The 25,244-nt window shown below is 40.0% G+C and overlaps 1 protein-coding gene across 1 annotated transcript; it reads left to right on the forward strand.

Moving 5' to 3' along the window:
- The first annotated feature begins 1,577 nt into the window (after window positions 1–1,577).
- LOC139724042 (uncharacterized) lies at window positions 1,578–24,762 on the forward strand. The gene is made up of 20 exons (XM_071635239.1): window positions 1,578–1,696; window positions 3,100–3,293; window positions 4,101–4,242; window positions 4,904–5,109; window positions 7,901–8,119; window positions 8,624–8,787; window positions 10,194–10,303; window positions 10,929–11,098; window positions 11,513–11,695; window positions 12,590–12,752; window positions 13,659–14,930; window positions 16,423–16,528; window positions 18,314–18,438; window positions 18,943–19,167; window positions 19,709–19,801; window positions 21,183–21,426; window positions 22,229–22,373; window positions 22,966–23,129; window positions 23,618–23,674; window positions 24,639–24,762. The coding sequence occupies exons 2-20, from the start codon at window positions 3,177–3,179 to the stop codon at window positions 24,760–24,762; spliced, it is 4,029 nt and encodes a 1,342-aa protein (XP_071491340.1). The 5' UTR covers window positions 1,578–1,696; window positions 3,100–3,176.
- Window positions 24,763–25,244: the final 482 nt, after the last annotated feature.

Below are 25,244 nucleotides of genomic sequence, written 5' to 3' on the forward strand. Positions count from 1 at the left end.
GATATAAAGGATAATTATGTCGTTTGCAATCTAATATATCTCTCAAAAGTAATTCCAACCAAACTACGCTCACCCACGTTTCGGATTCCTTTTGCGATCAGTCAGTCCATCGATTCATTCTTTCATTTTAATTTTCACGATTTGAAACTCATTCAGCGAAAAAAAAAAAACAGGTGACGACAACATGATCATGTTTATTGTTCCCCATTGTTCCCATAATTTAACCATCATGCAATCAAGAGCAAAGGCGAGAAAAATGTTGACATGTGCTTCAAAATATGCACTAATTCAAATGGAATGTGCAAATAAAACATATCAATTTTAGACAGACCTTGGCCTATATGATTATATACTGATTATGTACACACATTTAAGAAAAACCCTTGTCCTTTTTGTCATGCTTGCTGCTTATAACCATTTGCCCACCCCCGGGTCCCTCCTCTCCGAGATCACGATAAGTTTGTATATACACGTCTGCGGCATGAACAAAGTCATAATTTAGGTCTAGGCATAATCTATCCCAAGCGACTGTGCTTCGATACTCCATTCTTTCTTATTTCCCTAATTTTTCTCTATTTTTTTATTTCTTTTTTACATAGAGGGATATAGGCGCCTACTATCGTTAATCTGGAATTCACTGCTTGTCTTCAATTCAACTTAGACTGAAAGCCAAAACTATAACAATATAAATATCGCCCCAACAAAGAGAAGATTTTGCAATTTTGCAATATCCAAAATGGATTCTTAATTATAAATATTTTTTTAGTTAGAATTTGTCAGTTTGATGACCTTTCACCTCATCGGATCATTAGGCCTATACTAGACCAAAGTCTTAAACATAAAATTGAAAATTTCTTTGTTTTATATGATAACTGTTTTCTTCACTGGATTTTGCTGACTCAGCGCATTGAGTCTTTCTTCATGGATAATTAACCTTAATAAACAAATGACCTTTGTGAATCGATTCAAGATGGCTTGGGCTGTATTACAGCTGATCACTGTACTTGATTAGCTAGGAAGAATCCTCGAATATTGCAATGTATCAGCTATTGTAGTTACGTAGGTCTGCATCGGTCTCGAAATCATACATCTGTCAAATGTCAGTCTGATTGTCAATGCACTCAATGGTCACTATAAACTGAATTTGAATACAGTATGTGTTTGTTGTTGATGATGATGTTGTTGTTGTTGTTATTGTGGTGGTGGTGGTTGTTGTTGTTGTTGTTGTTGTTGTTGTTGTTGTTGTTGTTGTTGTTGTTGTTGCTGTTGTTGTTGTTTATTAATGTTGTGCTTGTTGCTGCTGCTCTTTGTTTAATGCTTGGCCCATTGTCCATTTGGTAACTTGCGATGAAAACAGTTGCTCTTTGGAGATACCATAGCGTGCGTTTGGCTGAAGATGATTGCAAAATAATGCAACGTGCTCGGCACTCTGGTGTAAACACGAGCTCACTGCAGCACGTGCACTGTTACACAGGTTCTGCGCACTTGTCAACACAGAGGGTGCTCGCTCGGGCTCGGAGACGTCTGAGGTTGCCCGGCCCAGTTTTAGAGGTACACCCACGTACACTAGACGACGAGGGAAAACACGTTGCGGTTAGCTGTCATATCGCAATATGCAAGAGAATGCGACAAAATTCTGGATACATTGTGCAATCCAAGGTTGCCCTGTGCGACGAGCAGAAAACTCGAACTTGATGTAGGTGATGTGTTGCCAGCTATTTACACAGTGAACTAACGTTAGTTGGTAATAAATGATTTTACTAAGTGACTCTTCGACCTGTCAGTGTTTGCTGGACCGGAATCATACTGAAAATCACATCTTATTCAAGTGTCACGCAGCTCAGTACACAGTAGTGCCGAACCCCCAAAGTGTGTAGACGACCCTATGGCCCTACCTGTACCTGGGCCTGGGATCGGGTAACTACACAGCCCAGTCATAGCGAAGCGCAGCGTCTGGTCGGGCTAGGGATCGGGATGTAAGCAGTTACGTATTTATTGGCAACTTCATATAAACAGTAAATATTAGTAGGCCTATTCTTATTTGATTGTAACTCGTCCCTCGTCGAAAACATGTAGGGCAGGGTACCAGGAAACCATACCATAATATAGAAATTGTCGAACCTTACTCTAGCGCGTTATAGATTTCAAGTTCAATTACAAAAAAAAAAAAGTATAAAGTGGGTCGACAAGTTGAACTGCATCTACTGTACTGACTGAAGAATAAAATCTTTTGATGATAACGTGTGTGTGTGTGTGTGTGTGTGTGTGTGTCGAGTAGTAGTACCTTCAGGACAGAACTTGTGTCCATGTTAGGCATGTAAAAAAAAAAGAGAGAGAGAAAAAAAAAAAAAGAAACCCACCCCAGCCAGCTTAGAAACTTGGTTAAACCATGGAGCGTAGTAGTAGTACTGATACTACGTATAGTAGCTCCATGGTTTAACAGTCTTGACGCTCGGACAGTGTCAGTTGATATCTCTGCGAATGGGTGTTATTTATTGTGTAGGGATTTTTGCACTTAGATTCTATGTGTAAACAATTTGAAGTTTATGGTATGATTTTAAATGGTTGAAGTGATTATTGTCCAATTCAAAGTAACAATGAAATTGTATTTTGGAGATCCATAATACTGTAAAACATGATATATTCGCGGCACGAAATTTTCGCGAATTGGAGCCGACGGCCTTTTTCGTGGCAAGAAATTTTCGCGAATTGCCTCTTGCGTTCACTGCATACAGTGTAGAAAAGAAATTTCACTTGCATTTTAATTTCGCGAATCTTGGCGCTCGCGAAATTCGCGAAATTAAAATGCACGTGAACATTTCTCGTTTACAGTACCACGGTAGTACCGGTACTAGTGTAGTGGTAGGAGACCATTGTGTATACACGATTAATACAGTAGATCTGACAGGATACGATAACATGTACATGAGATGGTGAAATTTACAGCGCAGCTGCCAGCTCTGGTAGTGGTAGGATCTTTAGTCTTTGTAATACCTATATGAATTCAACGTCTTGTGCAGTGTGTAAAGGCAACACATTTATCAAAGAAAAGTCATCCTTACATCTATTTTATGTTGTTTGTTCTCTGTTCACTTCAAGATGCTAGTCTTTCTGAAGAGGACGTGACTATATCTACAAACCAATGCTCTACGTGTAGACTTGAAAGAGACGGCACAATGTCATCCCGCAAAAAGCACATTGTAGAAATGCAGAAAACTCTGGAGACCAGGGTGGCAGAGCTGCAGGCGAGGGAAACAGAGGTTGTGCAACATATCAAGAATATATCCAAGGAGGTGAGTGCATCAATGTGAACTAACAGAGTTTAAAGGAGAGCATCATTGTTAAGTTGTGCCTGGTTGATACCGTTTGCTGACTGTTGTTTGCCTCGGGCGACTATAGCAATAGTCAGCAAACAATATCAATGAAGGAGATAAAGAAGAATTGAAGAATTGGAGGCAAAAATCTACTTTAAATATTGATTCAATGTTGACTAGAATTTTTGAAAGTGGACTACTAGTATTGGTGGTAACTTCATTATACGTCGTATAAGTGTTTTAAAAGGCAACCTGAGAAATCCATTTCTGTCAGTTACAAGTTCTTTTGGCTTCTCTGTAGTCTGTATCCACATTATGTAGTCAAAGCAAGTGAGTTTCATTTTTAAAGTGACACTAAATGAATATTGTTCATATCAAAGGATAGTAGTTGATTTCTTAGTTTTAGTATCACATAAGCACAGTAATTACAAGAGTGAAACAGAAAGGATAAACTCTTATTAGTGCTTCCGGGATGGAAGAATGAATGAAACAAATTTACACTCAAATGACTGTTCAGTGTTCGATGGGAGAAAGATGATACAGGCCTATAGAAAATCAGAGCAAGATGACATTTATGACTCGTATTATATCTGAGAAGGTTGAGTGAAAGTTCCAATACATCGGTTCATGTTGTCCTATTATAGGTTGTGAATTTTCATAGCCTAAATAAACAGTCGCAGTTGTAGAAGGGCATTGCTGGAAAACATGATAGAAAGTGTGTATAAATGTCCTTCTGCCAGCAGCATTGCTCATTACATTAATGCCAGTTACATTTATAATTCGCAGATCATGGTAGATGTGAGGAGTTTACTGCAGGAACCAGACAAGAAGAAATTCCTGAAGAACTATCCCGCTGTCAGTTCCAGGCTTGACAGGAGCCTCACCAGACTCATGCTTCTTAGAGCTAATCTTCCTAGCTTAGATTCAGGTCGGTGGCCCATCAGCATGTTCATTGAGATGCTCTGTGCACATCCTTTCACTCTATTCATTTTCTCTGTAATTGCTAAATGTTGAAGCTGATAAAACAACTTATGATCTTTGCAACACATCCAACAGAGCTTCTTGGATGTATGTTTTCATTATTCGAGATTAGAGAAGCATCACTATTATATCTTGGCCATTCGAAATTGAAAATGAAAACAGTTGCATTATACCTGTCAGTTATCAGTTTTACTCTCGAACCTTTAATTGTCAGATCATGAAATAATGTACTTTTAAACACATCTTGCATCATCTGGCTATTACCAAGGGTATCTGCATGTTACCTCTCCCTCCCATGGAAAAACAAACCAACAAACAAACTAAACAAACATTTTTTAAGATGATTTCCTCCCAAGACAATGAAATGGAGGCTGCTTGCTACAGAGCAGTGTCTGTGTATTCGTCTGCCTGTCATATGTTGTTTGGTTTTGTGTGTGTGTGTGTGTGTGTGTGTGTGTATTTGTCTGTGTCTATGTCTAAGTGAAAGTAAGTACAGTATGGGTTTGAGCTTGGTGCCACATTTTGCCCTCGAAAATTCTGTTGATGCATGGTATTTACACAAAGTTTGAAATGCAAGCAGTCCTTTAATCCTTTTATTTGAAACACAGAGGAGAGCTCGTCTGACACAGAAACTGATGGACAGACAGTTGGATCACGTACGTGTGGTGCACCAACAATTGGAGACAGGACGGATGAGTCTGCAGCGGAGAACAGTGGATGGTCAGTCCATGACGGCAGTGTGACCAGCGCTGGAAGTGTGGCAGGCTCAGTTTGTGGCACCCAATGCACCAGCCCAGAACCAAAAACTTCAATGGTTAGTATTAGGCCAAGTAAAAAAAGATAGTAGTTTCTCGTCCGGGTTTTTTGAGCAAGGCGATGAGGGAGGTCCTTACTATTTGATATCTTACTATTTTTTCGAAGATTGTCAGAATGAAAGTAATATGTGTTTCTCGTCTGGTAATTCTGAGAAAGGTAACAAGAGAGGGCTTTACTATTTTCTATATCCAATTTATGAAATGAAATATCACTCTGGTAGCTGTGTTATGAGAGACCTGGGGGCATTTCATGAAGCATTTTGGTCAGATATTTTTCTGACAAACTGTTACAAGCTATCGAAATCCTTGCATCTGATTGGCTGAGAGCCCAATTTGTCCGACAACTTGTCGGACAAAATGCTTCATGAAATGCCCCCCCCCCCCCCCCCCAGGTCCCAAGTGTACGTCTTGCCTGCACTCTGTGCATTTTCAAACAAATAGATTATGTACCATACTTGAAATGAAACTTCATGCATGCAGAAATACATTTGCTTTTTCTTTCCACTACAGATGTCAAGGAAAAATGGTATTTAGTGTTGTAATGGCATATCTGATACCAGTGTACTTGCAATTCTGATGTATTGTGCTATTTAGAAACAGGTATAAAACATGTCTTTCAACAAAGAATGTACGACGGAAATAAATTCCATGATATTCAAAGCACTGCTTTATTCATCATTGGTGTTTGTGACTTTTTGTGTCCACACAGCTGGTATGTATCTCCATTTCTTCACAGTACAATTGTAGCACATTAAACTGGAAACTGTTGTACAATTGCAGGTGGAAGTCAAAATGATACTGATATGGCATTATAGCATTAAACATTTAAAGATGTTTCTTCATGTTCTAAAAAGACATTTGAAAATCACTCATCATTTGGATGATGAATGATTGTATACCACACTACACATGATACGACTCACGGCCGTGTCCGTGAATTTACATCGTAAAGAAAAGAATCCCACAGAAATACAAATGTACGAGACAAACCAGAATCCGTGGAAAAGCTATTTATTTTGTAGATACACCCATTTGATAATTCTACATTTGCTGGAAAAGCGCATTCATTTTCTCTTCAAAATAGAACAATAAATCGCCGTCGGCGATGCAACGTTACAGAGCAGAGTGTACGGGCTTCTACACATTCGAATGTGTTCATGCGTGCGTGCAGACAGCTGACAGACCAGGGGGGCGTTTCATCAACGAGTTCGTCGGAGGTTTTCACCGACAAATTTGCTATCAGCCAATCAGACGCAAGGATTTACACTGACAACTGTTAAAAGCTAATGAAATCCTTGCGTCTGATTGGCTGATAGCAAATTTGTCGGTGAAAACTCCGACGAACTCGTTGATGAAATGCCCCCCTGGGGATGGTACCGGTGACCGACCCTGGACAGCTACACGCATACTTTGCCAATACGGTGCGGCGGCACGGCCACTGCACCGGCACCGTACCTTCCGACACTGCACACACATGCACATACAATTGTAGCTGGTTAGTCACAACGACATGAAAATGTATACAAACTCGCTATGTTCCTCACAAGCATTTGTACAGTACAATTCATCCGTTTGAAATATGAGAAACGGGGAAAAATACGGACAATAAAAATACAAAATACGAAATATGCGTGGAACATCAGCGATTGATCGCATAAAATGTTGCCGCTGTCGCCGGTTCACGACGTACCGAGTGCGCTGTACATCACAGCAAGCCCAGGCCCGCGCCCGCGCCCATCCAACTACAGTTCGACTGCTTTGTGGGTCATTCCTTCTTGCCGAGCTCGCAGTGTGAAATGCATGCGTTTACCCAGAAGCTAGCTACAGCTGTACTACAGCTAAGTAGAGAACGCAAGGCGTAATTAGAAATGAGACATCACGATTGGTAGGTGAATTGTCGATTTTCTTTTCGGCGGCCGAAAAATAGTAAATATCAAAAAAGTCGATGCGGCAACTGAAAATCGATGCGGGCGGGGAGCGGGCTGGGACGAGAATTATGAATTTCTTGGTATTTTCAGCGCCATTTTGAAAATAGTAAATAGTAAAAAAATCGATGCGGCGGCCAAAATCGATGCGCGCGAGGACGAGAAACTGGTTTCTTTTTTTACTTGGCCTTACATCAATGCCCTTGTTTCTTTTGCTCAGGTCAGGCAATAGTTGCATTTATCCATGTAAAACCCGATAGTTAGGGTGCTAAACAAAGACAGAATCTTGGATTCTTTTCAACTGAAATTCTGATTTGCTCCTTATTGGAGCTCATACCCCCCCCCCCCCCATGTTTTTCTTTGCACATGCCCAACATATCCAAATTGACTTTTCCTGATCTGATTTTCTTTGCTGCCTCTGCCTGTCTGCTATTCCTCTTTCTTAGTCTTTTTTTTTCTGCTTTGGTCCCTTTTTGCCCTCTTACATAATTTGTGTTTTCTCTCAGAAGAAAATGTGTACTTAAGTGCTTCAATACAGGACATAGCACGTATATTGATTTAGTGTTTCAAAACAATGTACACCGTTGGTAGAATGAAATTCAGCTTTGCGTGCAGAGAGAATGTAGCACCCCACATTGAACAATCTTGTAACACAGTAAAATCAATTACCTCACAAAGAAGTTATGTGCGACTAAGAGTACCAGTATGTGGCAGATCACCCCAGTTTCATAGTAAGTTTCCATGGAAACAGTTTTCACCCGAAATTATATTCTTGATGCCAGCATGTCAAGATCAACGGCAGATTGAGAAGGATCTTTCAGTCCAATGTCATTATTTTTCTCGCTGTCTTCTCACCTTTGTCAAGGTCACTGCCAAGGTGAGAGAATCTTCCACACCTTCATCATTTCCTCCTCAGCCTAAGCAATCTGGTTCCACCAAACTTCTATCTTCATCCCAAGGCAGTGTGGAGAGTGTGGGTCCAGCTCCAGGACTTGGCTCTCAGCATGCAGTGCCAACCCCTGAAAGTGCAAATGCCACGTCCTCTGGTAATAAGTTGACTACACAGCAGGACGTGCCTTCTAAGGTATGCATTGCAGAGCAAAGATTAAATACACAGTGCTCTTGTTTACATCTCCTACATGAGGAGTAATCGATAAATTGATCTCATGTATGTTTCCTATCATAATCATCAATATTTGTAAACCTGCTTATCTAGCATGCGTCAGTCACTTCTTCAAGTCATCCAGATTTGATCATTCCGTCAACACCTTTGGATATCTATATCATGCACCTCTACACCTTTTTTTCATTACTGGGTTTATTCACACTTATCAAACTTGCCTTCATACACTGACTCGTACCCCCAATTTCCTTAGTACCAATTCCTCACCAAGTTTACTAGTAAAGTGTTAGTAATGTTATGCACATTGTCACATGAAAAGTTGAATTTGATAATCAAGCATCTTGGAACGTGGAGTCTTGACTTAGTTTGAGGCATTTCTTTACCTGTGTTTACGTATGTATGACAATACTTGTACAAAATATGTATAGGTAACAAGAAATTTTGTGATCTTCATTTTCACCACAGGGTGCAGGTCAGCCCCCTTTATCCAAGACACCTCGTGAGATTTTGCCCCTAGTCCTCCAGGAAGGTTTGAAGTTTGAGGTTGTGGTTAGCGAGGTGGTGTCACCATACATCTTCTGGATACAGCGTGTGCATTCATCCATCGACAAACTCATGTGGGAGATTGGGTATGTGTTTCCATCATAGTGTAACAGTGCAATTCTACACAGTGTTTGTGCTGACCTTTTTAAATAGTAAAGAGCATAGATCAGACAAGCAGTGGGAGAAGTTTCATCAAAATTGGACATAGATCAAAAAAGGTGAAGTGATTTTAAGTTGCATACATTTTCACTTACAGAGGTGACCAAATCTGCCAGTAGACCGGTTCGATAGCATATCAAAATTTATTGCTTGATATGCCCTAACAACCACAAAGCTTGCTGGAGCTTGACTACCTACAACAGTATGTAGCAACAACTAAGTGCATTCCTACCTAGGGAACTTTAATGGGAGGGAACAGATGAAAGCTTCTTTTCCAGGCTGTAGGAAAAGAGACAGCCGTGAATTGTAATACATTACAGAAACGGTCTATTAGCTGGAATGGTGATGTCGTCAACTCATCACGCTCCCATTGATTTGTGCACCTTAAAATCATTTTGAATCATGTTTTCATTGATTATTTGGCAACTACAAACCTTTCCCCTCTTAATGCTTGAAACTTTTGCCAATTGGCACTTGCATTCAATGCACTCTGTATACAAAACTTTCAAGTGCCTAATACTTTTGGGAGTTGTGCCTTATGAAATTCACAAAAGTTTTGTGCACACAAAATTATCTGGTTTTACGGTTTCTGCTCGTACAGATATCATAGTTATTACATGTATGCTTCTGCGATAATTAAATGTGAAAAAAATTATTTACTCTCTTTCAATTCGATAATCAAAGAAGTAAGGAAAGACAAATATGTGGGTCGAGGGAACACTTGTTGGGGCAATGATATCTGTCTCTTATATGTGTATGTGCATGTAATCAGGGCTCGACACTAACGGTGGCCCAGGGCCACCAAAAATGCACGTCGGACCACCAAAAATGCACGTCGGACCACCAAAATTTCAGAAATGAAGAATTTGGTGGCCTGATCGGGCCACCGAAAAAGGTCGGATGTTTGCCTTTGGGCCACCAAAAATAAAAGTTAGTGTGGAGCCCTGATGTAATGATGACTAGTATTGCTAATCAGATAATGCATGGGGAACTTTGAAAATTCAATAGTAATAATGTACATGTACAAAATATATTTATGACACATACGTGTACATGATTTTTAATCATTGACTGTTGTGATCCTTAAAATTTACTCTGTTTATTTCGTTAATGTAACTGTGGAGGGGATTTTCACTTTAACTGCATATGAAACCTACTGGAAACAGGAAATGCACCTTTTATTGTTGGCAGGGTACACCTATTATTTCATGTGCTTTGATGGCAGGAGTAAAGTCACAATTATGACCTTCTTTTCTTTTTCAATGATGTCATAATATATTTCTACTCCCTACAGAAAGAGAAGTAAATTTTGATGCTCTTGTGTTGATTTCAGTCATTACTACAGCAATGCCTCTAGACTTCCAGCCCTGATCCCCAAAGTAGGCATGTACTGCTGCGCCTGCTTTACAGAAGATGACAATTGGTATCGAGCTCGCGTCATAGGTATGTGGCATCATACAAATCTCACTCTCCTCTATCTCTTTTGCTGTCTATCTGTCTGTCTATCTCTCTCTCTATCTATCTATCTATTTAATCAATCTATTTATCTATCTATATCTATCTATCTATATCTATATCTATATCTATATGTATTATATAAATAGATGCCCCAGTGGTCATATTTACCTATTTTTGGAATCATCAAATGCCGTCAATATATTATATATTTATTTATTTATTTATCTGTATATTGATCTATTTATTTACCTTTATATGTATGTACACTTATTTGATTGCCAGGATTAGTGATTGTTTTTAGTGTACACTTATCTCTGCATGTGTATGCCCCAGTGGTCATATTGACCTATTTTTGGAATCATCAAATGCCGTCAAGATGAAGAGGCAGAATGGTGTGATTTGCCTCATCATAGTCGAATACGAAATAAAAACAAAACTCAGTATGTTTTTGGAATGTTTGTACATTCACTGAGTTGACTTAATCCAGTGTTAACAGCATTAACTTGAATCAGTGTTGCCTTGATGAAAGTACAGTCATTGTCCAGTTTTTGCATGGATACAAAAATGTACATTAAAAATAAATGCGATCGTTTTATCATTTCCTGGTTAGCCATCCACTTACACCCATCATCAGATGGTAAGGCAGAGGAAACGTGCATGGTAGATATCATCTACATGGACTATGGCAACCGGGAGCGCATCCCTAATTCGCGTCTCCGCCCACTTCACCCTCGCTTCATGAAGATCCCAGCTAAGGCTGTCTGCTGTAGACTTAGCAAGGTTGTTGACCTTTTTTTTTTTTCTTGTGAATGATATAAGAGCATTTTCAGCCTTTACGATTACACACTGTGTATTACAGTAAACCGTAGTAAAATTTGGGTAAACCACCCTCAGAGTAGTGTAAATTATGTGCATTAAATTGTCTAATTTGACCATTGGACAGTATGTATAGTAAGGTAATTCACTGACATCATGTGCTCATAGCTTTTGTAGTATTCACTCTCACTCAAAATGTTCCCTAAGACTGACTGGTGAAAAAAAAAAATGACTGCAGAAATGTTACCCTGAAAACCTTCATGTATACCTAAGTCCTCTCCAGCAATATTCAGCATTGATGTCATGGATTCTAATATCCAGCATAACCTTTTCAGTTTTGGTTTGATTTATTTTACCCCTTCCATGGTTTGTGTAAAGGTAAAGCCTAAAGATACAAAGGGTCCCCACTGGTCGGCAGAGGAGACCAAGTTCTTCAGGCAACTGGTCCAGAGATGCAGTCCTCTTATGGCAACAGTGGTCCATCCAGCTGAAGGGGGCCAAAGTCTAGCATCCATTGACCTCGCCTACATCCAGCAAATCAATGAGAGTGAATTCAGAGAAGTGAGAAGTTCCATTCAGTAACTTTTTTTTTTTCGGTGGGGGGGGGGGGGGGGGGGTGGGGGACAAAAATGGGTGAAGAATGAAAGTCATGCAACATTGGTTCACTGTGAAGTTTATGCATCAGTAATTTTCAATATGTAGACATGCTTCCTTGTGTCAGGAAAAAGTAAGTGCTCAAGCATGTTTGCTCTTACAGGGCATTTTCTGTTGACATAATTATGTCATTGAATCAGGAGGGTTGCAGGTTTAAAAAAAAAAAAAAATGTGTTGAGAGCTTTTGATGTTTGTGTACTTTTCCCCCAACCTTAGTGTTAGTTTCAGTCCAGTTCATTCCAAAGACTTTCTGTCCTTGATTTCACATACCTTACATAAATTCTATCATAATGTCAGAGAAATCAAAATTGATGATGCTGTATTATGGAAAATGATACTTAATAATTGTATTTCAGTATTTCATGTTTGTCACTGCATATAAGATGTGATTGCTACTTCAAATGATTTACTGATGATGTGTAAAAATTATGAAGCAATCAAGTAGCATTAGGAATGAAGATCTTCCAATCCATCATTCAGTGTCTCTCTTTGAACGAACAACACTGTAAAACCAGACATTTTCTCATGCATGAAACTTTGGCGAATTTTGCAAGGAGCCAAGATTTGCGAAAGTAAAATGCACATGGAAGTTTTTGTCCACACAATGCATTGAATGCCAGTCACCACATCATGAAGGTTTCCTGCTGAAAAAAAAACTAAGGCTGTTGGTCCAATTTGTGAAAGTTTCATGTCATGAATATTTCTGGTTGTACAGTAATCGAACACTTTACCATGCTCCGAAAATGTTGGTGTGTATGACTAATTGGTATGGCACTATGTTATTGTCTTGCCTTGTATAAGGTGGACTTGGCCAAGTTTATGATAGCCCACCACCAAGCTATCTCTGAAAGTCAACCTATCGACCACACCCATGCCACACCTGTCACAGACCACGCCCAGAAACCTGAAGCCATCGAGAAGGAAGCTTGCCAATCACAAAATGCTCCTCAAACTGCACCTCCAGGTTCATGCCACATTCCCCCTTTTGTTGTTTTTACATGGTCTAAAGAACATTCATGAGTGAATGAAGTCCTTACCAACTCAAAACTATAAATCGTGTATAATCACTTCAGATTTGCATTGATAATCCATTCATGAACGTTCTATTTTTTTTTTTTTTTTTTGCCAAGTGATGAGTAGCATGGCTTGCTTTGTTCACAAGTTAGCAGAATGGAAACCCAAAGCCCAGAGCAATGGGTCTGTCCGTTTGCAGTCACACAGTGATTTATGCTGATCCTGCGATATACTGAAGGTCTACAGTGGGTTGACTATTATCTTATGCCTGCTGAATCTGGAAGATACTGCATCATTTTTTTTTTCAATAATCTATTTATTTTGTTTGCAAGGATTTGATTTCAAAGTTTTGCAGGTCACTGCAGGTTTTTGCAAATTTACAATATTACTGCCAACTTGCATCCTTCTGAGTAGAGTGGAAAGAGCTTTAGTGCACACCAAGCGCAGACGTCCCTGCATTGTGCTAGCATGTTTAAACCCAATTTACTGGATGGCAAGGTTACAGCAGTATTCAACAGTATAATGCTTAGGGATCTCTTGATAGATACATTCATGTCACATGTGCAAGATGTAATCATCACCGCTGCAGCATTCCCAGCAGCAGGCATATTGATGTAAGGTTCGTAGAAAACTTGAGAAAGCTATTCTTTGTGATTTCTGGCACAAAAGTGTTGTGTTGACCATAAAATATTTTCACGGCTTCTCTTTTCATTTGGTTGCATATAATGAAAAGAGCTTAAAGAGAAATGCGAGACTTAGCTAGTTTCCTTTGCAGGCAAATGAGATATATCCATTTTACTTCTTACTCAAGCTGCAGTGCAGGAAATTGAATTTTCTGGTTTCAATCTTTTAGCAGAGTCCGAGACTTCGACACCTGTTCCAGCGACCTCAGAGCCACAAAATGCCACTGAGACAGAGGGGAAGGACCCTAATGACAAGGTCGACAAGTCAGGAGTGTCTTCCTCTTCAGGGAAAAAGAAAAAGAAGAAGAAGAAGACCAAGAAGTCCAGGAGAAGCCAAGAGCTGGAAGCTTCGTCCGAAGGTACTGATGTTCCCCCGAGCACATCACCAGGAACACTCGCCAACCAGATCTACGAGAGTGAACCATCAGGACAGGAGTGTGAGCCACACCCAAGGACAACAGAGACCAGCTGCTCCGAAGCAGGTGTGAAGAATAAGAAGCTGAACTTGCCAGCACTTTCCAAAGAAACTGTGACGCAGGTTGCAGCTGACAGTAAGCAGATGCCCGGGAAAGATGATGCTGCCCCTACTGGTGGGAACCACCAGGCAAGCTGTGGCTCAGAGAGCCCTAGGAGCTGCAGTCCAACCTCAACCAGTGGTGTCTCTTCAGCCATGAGCTCTACATATTTTCCTCAAAAGCAGCCGTTGGATGCCAAACATGCCATTAGCTCAGGTAGGAGTGCACATCAGGGCGAGTTTTCTCCGGGTGATGCTAGGAGGAAGTTTGAACAGAGGAAACATCCCGCCAGAGAGAGCTGCAAACTAACTACAGAGGACAGCTGCTCAGCTGACCCTACAGAGCAGTTCTTCACCTGTGCAGAGGATGGAAGTGAAGCAGAGAGTGTTGGTCCTGTCATCACCAAACCCCATTCTCCCAAACCATCGCAACCAAGCCCCCCTTGTCCCGTGCAAAAGACACCCGTCATTCGAGAAATTGGGAAGAAATACCAGGAGCAGAGATCCCTCTGTGCTGGAGATCAAATTCAGTTTGCCATGTCACATGTGATTTCACCAGGAAAATTCTACATCCATGCAATTGGCAGCGAGCTGAAACTCATGGACACTTTGACAGAAGACCTCAACAACTTCTACAGTGGCATCAAGAGCAATGGTCGGCAAGAGCGTCCACTCAGATGGCCTGTAGTTGGTGACATCTGCTGTGCCAAATTTTCTGTGGATAACTGTTGGTACCGTGGGACTATCACTGACATTCAGGACAAGAAGGGAATTCGTGTGTGGTATGTGGACTTTGGAGAGGAGGAATGGCTCTCAGAGGAGTTGGTCCTCCCACTGGACAAAAGCTTTACCACTCTTCCCCCACTGGTTTTCACCTGCAGGATGGCAAGAATTCAGCCCACCAAGGAGCAAGGCGATGATGACAAAGCAGGTAAAACACATGCTGGTAAGATAATAGTCATAGATGGTTCTTACTGCTTATGGAATATTTTCATCATTGCAACTGATTGACAGAATTGCTCTCAGTCAGTCCGCAGCATGTACGCTAATGAGCTGATCCGGCAAGATTTATTCAGCACTCTTGTTGACGATCTTTGCGTTCGAAAGGTGTCTCGTACGTGCAAGATTTTGCGAGAGTTTGACAGGGCTATGGTTTTCACAGTGTAGCGACTTGTACATACATTCATCATAGCTGCAAGTCACAGTAAATTGTTCTCCAGACTTTGATCTTTATTTTGATACCAAATTTGCATATAATATCGGTTCTTATCATGATGATATAATCAGTTGAATTTGTGTGAATTTTAACTGCTTTTCACAGAAGATTTTGTCGTCTAAAGTTCGTTTTTGGTTCCTGACCGGATTAAGAAACTGTTGTTTCTGATTTTGGCTTTTTCGTAGAGAGGAAACTTAGATGCTCATCATATATTTGAGTCAAGGAGACGCGAGCATGATTTATACTAGTTTTTCCGTTTTGAAATGTCTGCAAAATTCACTCTTAAGCCGGAAGTATGCACCACACAAAGTGTACAGTGGCGCAAAAGAGCTCTCTCATTGGACAGTGCTTGCATTCAACGCTTGAACTTGGCTTGAACTACACGCGTGCCTGTATGCAGGCATGCTCGATGCATGCACGTGGCATGAAACCGTAGCAGCATAATGACGTAATGCAAGCGCTGAATGCAAGCGCTGTCCAATGAGAGAGCTTACTCTTGAGATTGCACGGTTTCAAGCTGACCAGCACTGTCATCAATGTATATTTTACTGGTTCCTGATCGGATTAAGCAACAAATTGTCAAGATATTTACATAGATACAAAGATTAAAAGATGGACTACCAAATAATGCATTTTCATTGAGACGCAAGGTGAATTTGGTATTCTTTTGACGTCTTGAATGTGTACTACACGAATTACTTTTTTTCATCATTTTTCAAGCTCAAATTACGCTATGATATTTTACATTTACAATAATTTGAGTAACATGTGACGATAGCTTACATATTTTCCTTGAATTTGATACCAAATTTGTGAATATAAGGTGTATTTTTGTTGCTGAAAGCCCAAGGACAAAATCCCCTTCCGCAGCTCATTACGTATGCAAGCCTTGAGCGGCTTCCATACGAGTTGAATAAATATGAGCGAATTATCGGGTGCTGCGGACTGACTGCTCTACATCAACATAAATAGGCATCAATTATTCAGTGTTGTGTTAAAAACACTAAATAATCTATGCTTATTTACCTCATTGTAGGGCAGTTTGTGAGTCAATAGCAAAGAAAACAAGTCAACACAGAATTTGTTTATTTGAATATTCTAATTGTTGTTGCTTGAACCTGCATGGACAATACCTACATTGCCTTCTTCCCGCCCTGCAAACTTTAAAATAGTTATTCACACTCGTATCTATCCTTATCATTTCAAGGTGGAGACAGCCCTGGTTGGTCCTTGGAATCAACGAAGGGTCTGGTTGAGATGTGTGGTTTCCAGAAGCTACTAACAGGGCAGGTGGTAGAAAGTCCAACATCAGAGTGAGTTAGAGTACCAGATATTATTATACAAATAATACACAGGTGAGAGTGCGTTAGTGGAGATGCAGCGCACTCGAAGGTATTTACAATTGTGAAACATGCACGAGGCGAAGCCGAGTGCATGTTGCCATACATTGTAAATACCCGCGACGCACTTGTAACAACTGATTGAGTGTGCACTGCTAGTGTAAACATTGTGACGTCAGTGACTGAGCAGTTACGCTTTCTCTGCAATGTCCCATAGGATAACACGCCGTGCTGTTATGACTTTTCGTTGCATACTTTTTGCACGGCCGTGCATGTTAGTAAGAAAATCATGAGCGCACACGTGACTCATTTCAGAGCTTCCAATTGGCAACATTCTTGAACCCATTTTATAAATACAATGTAGTGCATAATATTGCAATGTTATCAATACTCTTTAATGACCCCAACCCTGTCATGTACACTTTGTCTACCACTGATCGCAGATAGGTATCTTATGATTAGTGACCGGCTGGCTCGAAACCTGTAAAAAGTAGACTAAAATGAATTTTTACTTTTCTACATATTTAAAACAGTAAGCTCTAAGCTGTAAAATGATGTAGAACTTGTTAGTACAGAGTCTACACGCATCTAGGGTCTCTATTATCAGAGTTTCATGTTGCCCCAACTTTCAAGAGCCTAGAGATTCCATGCTTTAGTCCTGAGTGACTAAGGTTGTACTGTTTTATTTGTTTTATCTCGTTGGTATTGAAACATATTTTTTCTTAGCTTAAATGTGTATTTTTTATTTGTATTCTTTGTTGAAGTTACTTGTTGAGTGCATTTTAGTGAATGTTGAAACAAGGAAATGCTAACCATGGATCATGTGTGGTTTAAGATGATCTTGAATACCAAGAGAGAAATGTCACTTCAGTAGTAATGTACATTGTGTATCATTATCAGTTTCAATCATTCTGCATAATTCATTAAATCCGTCAGTGATGCAGGAAGTGCCAATTATCACTGCTTTGTCTATTCTCTCTGTTGAAATGAAGATACAATTGTAGGGTGAAAGCTGCCGTCTTCTTTTTTGCATGTGGGCATTGAGTACCCACTAAAAAAACAGTGAGCAACAGTGGTGTGATTACAGTGGAGGTGGAGGGGAGGGGTTATGGTGTAGTGGTTTGTGCTTTCAAAAAGAATGTTGAAGGTTCAAGCCCTGCCATAACTTGTAAGTCCCGAAATGGGACAATTTATCTACAGTGCTCATGTCTACCCATGTGTATGAATGGGTACCTGGTATGATTATGAAGCTGAACATTGCTGTAAAAGTTGGCATAATTTCGCATTGTTGAAATTTTTGCGCATTTCGTGCAACCAGAAACTAGCGCGAAAATAAAAGCACATGAATCTTTTTGCTTGCCATATGTTACAGTAGTTGATGTCTTGATTCCGCGGAATTAAAAACATGTGAAACTCTTCTTACCCGGCCAAGTTAATCGCACGAAAGTATCCACTTTTACAGTAACGTAGTTGTATTCAACATATGTGCACTATAAAGTGGCATCCTGACTAGAATGATTTTTTGGGTTTTTTTGTTTTTTTGTTTTTTTTTTGACACTGTTATTTCATCAGAGAATTAATGTTTAAGTCACTTTTGAGCACTGCAACTTGGCAGAGGTGAAATTCAACTATCATCAGAATTGCAGTAATGTTTTAATATTTCAGGGGATCCCTTCCATGGAAATCATACTTGTTGGCTTCAGGTGAAATGATCCCTATGATGTGCGTTAATAAAGTCTGCCTTGTTTTCTTTACCAGTGGTGTGACTGAGTTGGTTGTAACAGACGGCAGTGATGGAATGGATGTATGCATCAACCAGAAGATGGTAGACTTGGGATTGGCAACATCATCATTTTACCACAAGACAGTCGTTGAAGATCATGGTATGTAGCTTTGTAAGAAACTGATAAGTCATTTCTAGGGGGAGGATGGTGGGACAAAGTCTTTGGAGAATGAAGATTGTTAAAAGAAGAGTCGAGATAAACCACTCATTTTTTTGTTTTTTTTTTGTTTTTTGTGTACTAAAGTTGTCTTTTTCACATAAAATGATTTGCATTGCATCTGACCATGTTTTATTCTGTGGCTGATTTTTGTATTTTCACAATTCTATTGTTTTCTCCTTCACTACAAATCCTTTGATAGCTATTGACTCGTGAATGATGTTTAGCTAGATTTTGATTATGCAGATATATACAAATGAAAAATTGATAAATCAAGGGAGAAAAATGATTAAAATTGTCTTGTCACTACACGACGCAAGCAGTTTTCCCTGCACAAAGAGTAGACTGTTAGCGGTATGACTTTTATTTCGTGCAACACATTTTACACGTTCTCGTGCCCATTGTGTCTTTGTCTCCTAATGTGGAACAATTCTCTATTGGTCTCAGCAGAGGAGAATTCTGGAAAGCCCCTACATCAGCAGGCTGGGCTTGAGGTAGATGAAGGGTCTTCACACAGTGGGCACAAGGGAGGTTCAGTGGATGGCAAGCCACCCCTGGCTGCTAAGGAGGAGATTCTTGATGAGTGGAATCCCATGATGCAACACTTCAGGTCAGAGGTCAACAGCTATGGGGTAGATATGGATGATCTCGGTGTTGCTACAACTGGCGTCAGTGAGTGAACACATATTTCCTCTGATTCGTGCCGTGCCATTGTTCTACATGTACACTGCACCAGTCTGTTTTTTTTACTTCATTGTGATGAACTTAAAACATGAGAATGAAACTTACCCAAGTCATATAATATTTTACCCAATCATAGTACAGGATAATGTATGGTGAAAGTCTTGAACTTCATGGTAACAGGTGACTATGCCTCCAAATCTCGGAGGCCTTGCTTTGGAATCAGCTCCCATCAAACATCCATACTACACCTCTAGTGCAAGAAATACTGGAAGACTTATTTATTCAATTAATTTTCCTGTCCTTTCTTTTTGTAAAATGCTGTGGAACTTATTGGTTGAACCAAGGCGCATTCCATTCATTCAAAACTATTTCATGATTTACAAGTGAGAAGTGCTCAAAGATACTGTTGGCATGCTTCAGAGGTGGAGATAATTTTTGTTTATTTTTTTCATTCAGTGTAACAGTGTTAATGGTGAAGGATGATTCATTGTTGTCGATTTTCACTTTTCACTCTTTTGTGTGTGCCCAGAATCGAACTACAGTGAAAGAGTGTGCAAATATGCTGCAGTGGGTAAATTCTGCTACAAAGGCCAGAGTTGTCCTTTCGAACATCCAAGACCAGGTAAGATGTTGATACTGATACCGCTGACATGGCATTTGCTCCTGCGACTATTGTTCCAGTGTTATTTTCTCCCAAGAACTTTAGTCGGGTTAGGGTTAGGGTTGGGATGTGGTTTTAGGTTTTATGTGAGGATTAGAGTTAGGGTATGTTTGTGGGTTAGTAGAATTTATGTTTGGCTTTAATAGTATGCAGATATTTCATCGGAGAAATTGTCGCAGGAGCAAATGTCATGGAACCATTGATTCCTCTTCTATGTCATACAACGTATGTGGTCTTCTGTTCACCACTCTTGAGTGTAATTTAAAATGCATTTTTACTTCACATGTTGCTAAGAGGAGGTAAAGCTACCATTTGCTGAAATTTTTCACAGTCCACCAGCTCAGTGTAAACTGTAACCTTTTACCTTAATTTTAAAGAATCTGGTTCAGATACCACTCTGGAAACAAGCTGGGTTTTGAATGACCAGTGAACCGAGCCAGTTTTCTTTTCTTGCAGCTTTTGTTCAGACTCTGTATCAAGTTGACCGTAGGATCTGTAGCCGACACCAAATATTAAGTTTTGATACATCTATCTATTCAATGTTCCATTGACATGAGACTCGACAGCTAAGAGTAGATATTATTGTGCTGTCAATTTAGCAAGATTTTTTTGGCATTGTTCTAGGATGTTTCCTTTGACTTGTCCACAGCCATTGCTCCAAGTTGTATTGGCTACATAATGTATGTTTTGTAATGATTTATTAAATCTTATGGTGAGCTATGCCCAGTATTTCTCTCCAATTTGTTGATTCACTTTGTTTGTATTATTCTGACTATTTGAATGCTATGTTGCTGTTTGTTTGTAGCTTGAGGTATTCACTAGAGTATATTGCCATGTTCATTTTGTGACAGTTAGCTCTTTAATATTACATCCATCTTTACAAATACTACACTTCCCTCATTTGCTAATCCTTCTGTGTACCATTTCACCCATCAATCTTTGCCAAATTTCTCCACCATTTCTTTGAGTTCTGCCAGTTTGTATTGACTGGTCTCGCCATTTTAGGTGACAGTACATTCAGTGTTTTGTCTTCTGAACCTATGACAAATAAATGCTCTTGATCTTTCATCCCCTTCATAAAACATAATGCACTATTAAAGAGATTTCATATTGGCCAAGGGGCTGTCAAGGGGATAAATTTACATTGCCTGACAGTAGATTTTTCTAGTCCATCCTTTTAAGGCAAATAACTAAAATTTCCTAAAATATCCCATGTTTTGCTTTTTCAGTGTCATTGGGAGTGTGGAGCAAGAGGTTATAACTTGTTGGAAGTGAGAAACCCAAGGTATCTTTATAATCTGAGAATGTGTTAACCAGCTGTTTGTCCTCTTTCATCCCATAGGTCAGCGATATGTGGATTACACCCATGCATTTTGGTGCAATGAGACTGTCGTGCTGCCCGAGCCAAAGAGCTGGGTGGCCGTAGAGGTGACCGCCATCCAGAGCCCGGTCCACTTTTGGGTCCAGCTCCCCTTTGGCTCCAATCCCCTATACCTGGTCCAGAGGGAGTGGTCATCCATGGACCAGTCCTCGGATGAGAGAAAAGAGGACGGAGAGACACTGACTGCACTGCTGGATTCTATCAAGTGAGCCTGCTGCATATATGCTTTTCTTCCTTTGAGCTGCCATAAAGTACTTTTGTGGTCAACAGGAGAAAGTGCAGTGTAATTCTGTCATGAGTTTAAACTCATTTTTTATTTGTATCGGATATTCTGCATGTATAATGATAGCTGTGGATAACATTGCTTTTTCATATTGATAGTACATTGTTATATTTTACCTTTTTTATTTTAAATTGGTAAAGTCACATACAAATTTGTGTGCTCTTTCTCTTTCTTTTCCTTGATAGTAAAGGGGAGGGAATAGTCTCATAGTAAAGTTGGCATTTACTGTAATGCAGATTAAGTAAATATTTACTAAAGTTCTGTGCCATATACTAGCCTTGACCACTGAAGGCACTGCCACTGTTCTGTTACAGCTGTTATTAAAGACATTTAGAGCTATGTGGATGGTGTACCCTATTACCTGCATATTTGTATGAAAAAGTGGTCTGGAACCAAGCCAGGAATAGATTAACCCATTGAGGACAAGTCCCAAGTATACTTTGGCTGGGGTCTGTGGGAAATGCATGTTGTAGAAAAATTAAACCGTCCTCAACGGGTTTAGTCATTTATTCCTTACACCTTTAAAGTAGAGATGTGCTCATTTTCCAAAATTGACTGTAAAACAATTGAAGATTTGATAGGCCCTCTTTTGTCTTTGACAAGATGCTACAAAACATTTCAGATTACTTTGTCTCCACAAGGTACAGTAAAAGATCTTTGCTTTTAAAGCAATTATTGAAGGTGTTTAGAGGACTAGATGCTTACTACTTGACTTCTATCACAGTGAGATATACAGCAAACCCTACCGTCGCACGGAGGACCTGAGTCTGCTGGCCCTCGGAGAGACCGTTTGTGCCCAGTTCACCAAGGATTCTCTTTGGTATAGGGCAAGAGTCACTGATGTCGATGCAGAGAACAACAAAGTCAAGGTAGCTCCCCCTCTTGTCAAGATTTTACCAATCTTCTTCATTGTCTTTTTTTTTGGGGGGGGGGAGGGGGTATTGGTGGGAGGTGGTATACAAATGGCCATTTGCTTCATTTTGTATATGATGAGGCATTGACAGTACTCATTGTTTTATCTATGACTGCTACTCTGTTCTTTTCACAAATACATTGATCTTATGCTGTCATATTACCTGTTCCTGTGCTCTAGATATTAACATCCGTATCACATGACACACAGAATCTTAAGAAGAGAGAATGCACTTGCTGCTTCTTTAGATTCAAATTTCTTCCTCATATCAAAAGATATAGTGAAACCTTGCTATAATGTGGTCCGATATATCAAGATACCTGAGATATAAGACGAGGTAATTTTGCAGGTCCCATTCCTTTGCAATATTGTCTTTTGGTTTATCCTGATATAATGATATGTATGGTAAAACTATGAAATTTTAGTGGTCACAGGCATAATAAGATTCCCTTTTATTTCATAAGCTTCATTTCATCTTAAGCAATCATTCAATTATGATCAACAAGGAATGTTAAATGGCCGATATCAAACTGTCTGTATGCCTTCAGGTGTTCTTTGTGGACTATGGGAACAGTGAGTGGTTGAGTCGGTCCCGCGTGCGTCCTGCCATGCCCCAGTTCCTACACCTACCATTTCAGGCGGTGGAGTGCTTCCTGGCAGGGGTGGAGCTTGTTGCCCCGGACGACCAGCAGAGAGAAGGCAGTGAGGCCAGGTGATCTTGTTAAGTTTTGAAAGGCTCCATCAGCTGGGTACAATGTTTTTGACCCTTTGCATGAGGCCTTTCATGCTGAGAATATGTAATGGCAAAGAAGCTTGTAAAATGTGTCACTTGCACAGAGATGTCTAATGCCTATATGTGTAATACTTTTTTTGCAGTATTTTGAAATATTCTTTTATCTGTACTGCAGGTTGCATGGAAAGTTCTGCTTTTCCTCAAACTGTGTTATTACACATTTCTATTGTCTGAAAGGTAAAAGTACTGTTTTCTACCAAAAATATGCCTTTTCAGCCCTCAGAATACTGGAATGCTGTTTACAAGGTTGGCATCCTTGCTTGTAGTCATAGTGAGTGACATGCAAACAGGTATTCTGTGTAATCAGGTTGTGATGATAGTAATAGATCTGTTATGGTGCTGTGTAGGGCCCGAGCTGCATGTCATGCGTATCAGTTTGCATGCTTCCTCTTATCTTTGTCTTACAGAAAATTGTTTGAAGAGCTGACCACTGACAAGCCACTGGTTGCTTACATTGTGAGCAGGTAGGTTCAATTTCTCTTCTAGTCTTTTGATACAAGAGTTAAAGGTAAAACATAGCTTTCTAATGCCTGCAGAAACTGTCAGTTTTTTATCTCAAATGGACTCGTTTGCCTAAGAAATAGTGTAATAATGCTGTTATAACTCGGTTTCAGTTGGGTGACTATGAAAATGGGAAATGTTAGCCAAGAAAGTACACTGACAGTATTGCAATCTCAAAATACACCCAATCATGGTTGTTGCATAATTTTCAATTATCGATCACAAATCAGGCTTTAGCAGTATCTATCGATCTTCAATGAGAGAGTAATCACATGCAGCTTGTTAGGAAGTACTACTGCTAGGGGTCAATCAATCATGACCTAACATTCCACCTAACCACTGCTGAACAGGCGTTAAAGTCATGCACATAGTGTATGATGACAATTATTTTGCTCTTTTGATCTCAAAATACTGTAAAACAACTCATTATTCTGGCAAGTTGCATCATCCAGGCGAGTTTCTTGATAGACCCTTTCACTATGATTATTACAAGCATACTCCAAATGGTGGAAGATTAGTTTTGAGCTCTTTTGCCTTACTTTGCCTTTAAACCGTTGAGGCCGAGTCCCGAGTATACTCGGGCAAATGTCTATGGGAAATGCATGTTGTAGCAAAATCAGCCTGTCCTCAACGGGTTAAAATATAGTATCTATGATATTTGTGATGTAAAGATTATGGGTTATCCAGGGACCAGAGACATCATTTCCATTAACTCTGTGAGGTATTTTCATTTTGGGGAATAAGCTTACTGTGTTATTTATGACAAGACCTGAGTCATATTTGCAAATCTGGTTGATATACAATGTAAGTACACTTCAAACTGTAAAAATGATTGGTACAAAGTGTATGACTATTTCTCGCTCCCTCTCTAGCACAGATGAATGGAAAAATATCTTGAAATGTGTTTCCTTTCGATACAAACCAAAGCAACGAAGACGCCCTCTATGTCGAGCTGTATGACACCACAACCCCGAGGCAGGTCTGTATTGCTGAGAGCCTGGCCGATGCTGGATATGTCTGCCTTTCGTCCTGCCATGACCAGCAGCAGTAAGGCCGCAAAGCACCCGGGAAGGCCCCACCAGTAGCCCCTGTCAGTCCTCCAGGGAGATAGAGAGACATGGGGACCCTTTGGTGTCCTTCTCATAGACACCCACCCCTCTACACATTTGAGGCTTGTTCACATGGAGGGGAGAACCTCTGCAAGGAAGTATTTCATTGTGATCCAAGGGGGTCTTTCATCAATTTAGTCAGCGCTGACAAGTTGTCTGTCACTAATAATTTCAGTAAAATCCTTGGTTTTGATTGGCTAAGAAGCTCGGGTCACTGACTGTTACTATGGTGATTGTCGGAGACTGACAACTTGTCAGCGCTGACTAAATTGATGAAACACCCCCCTGGACCTTGGCATCAAATGTGTAGCAAATTACCTATCAGCCCTTTGTGTGATGAGCGGTATCACTACCAAAGTACATAGAGCACTTTATATGTGTCGTAACTGCCAAGAGAATTCGCCTAACACTCTATATCACTCTG

Source organism: Diadema antillarum, unplaced genomic scaffold (assembly GCF_040938485.1).
Source record: "Diadema antillarum isolate AM-2024a unplaced genomic scaffold, OU_Dant_1.0 scf00000205, whole genome shotgun sequence".
Taxonomy (NCBI): domain Eukaryota; kingdom Metazoa; phylum Echinodermata; class Echinoidea; order Diadematoida; family Diadematidae; genus Diadema; species Diadema antillarum.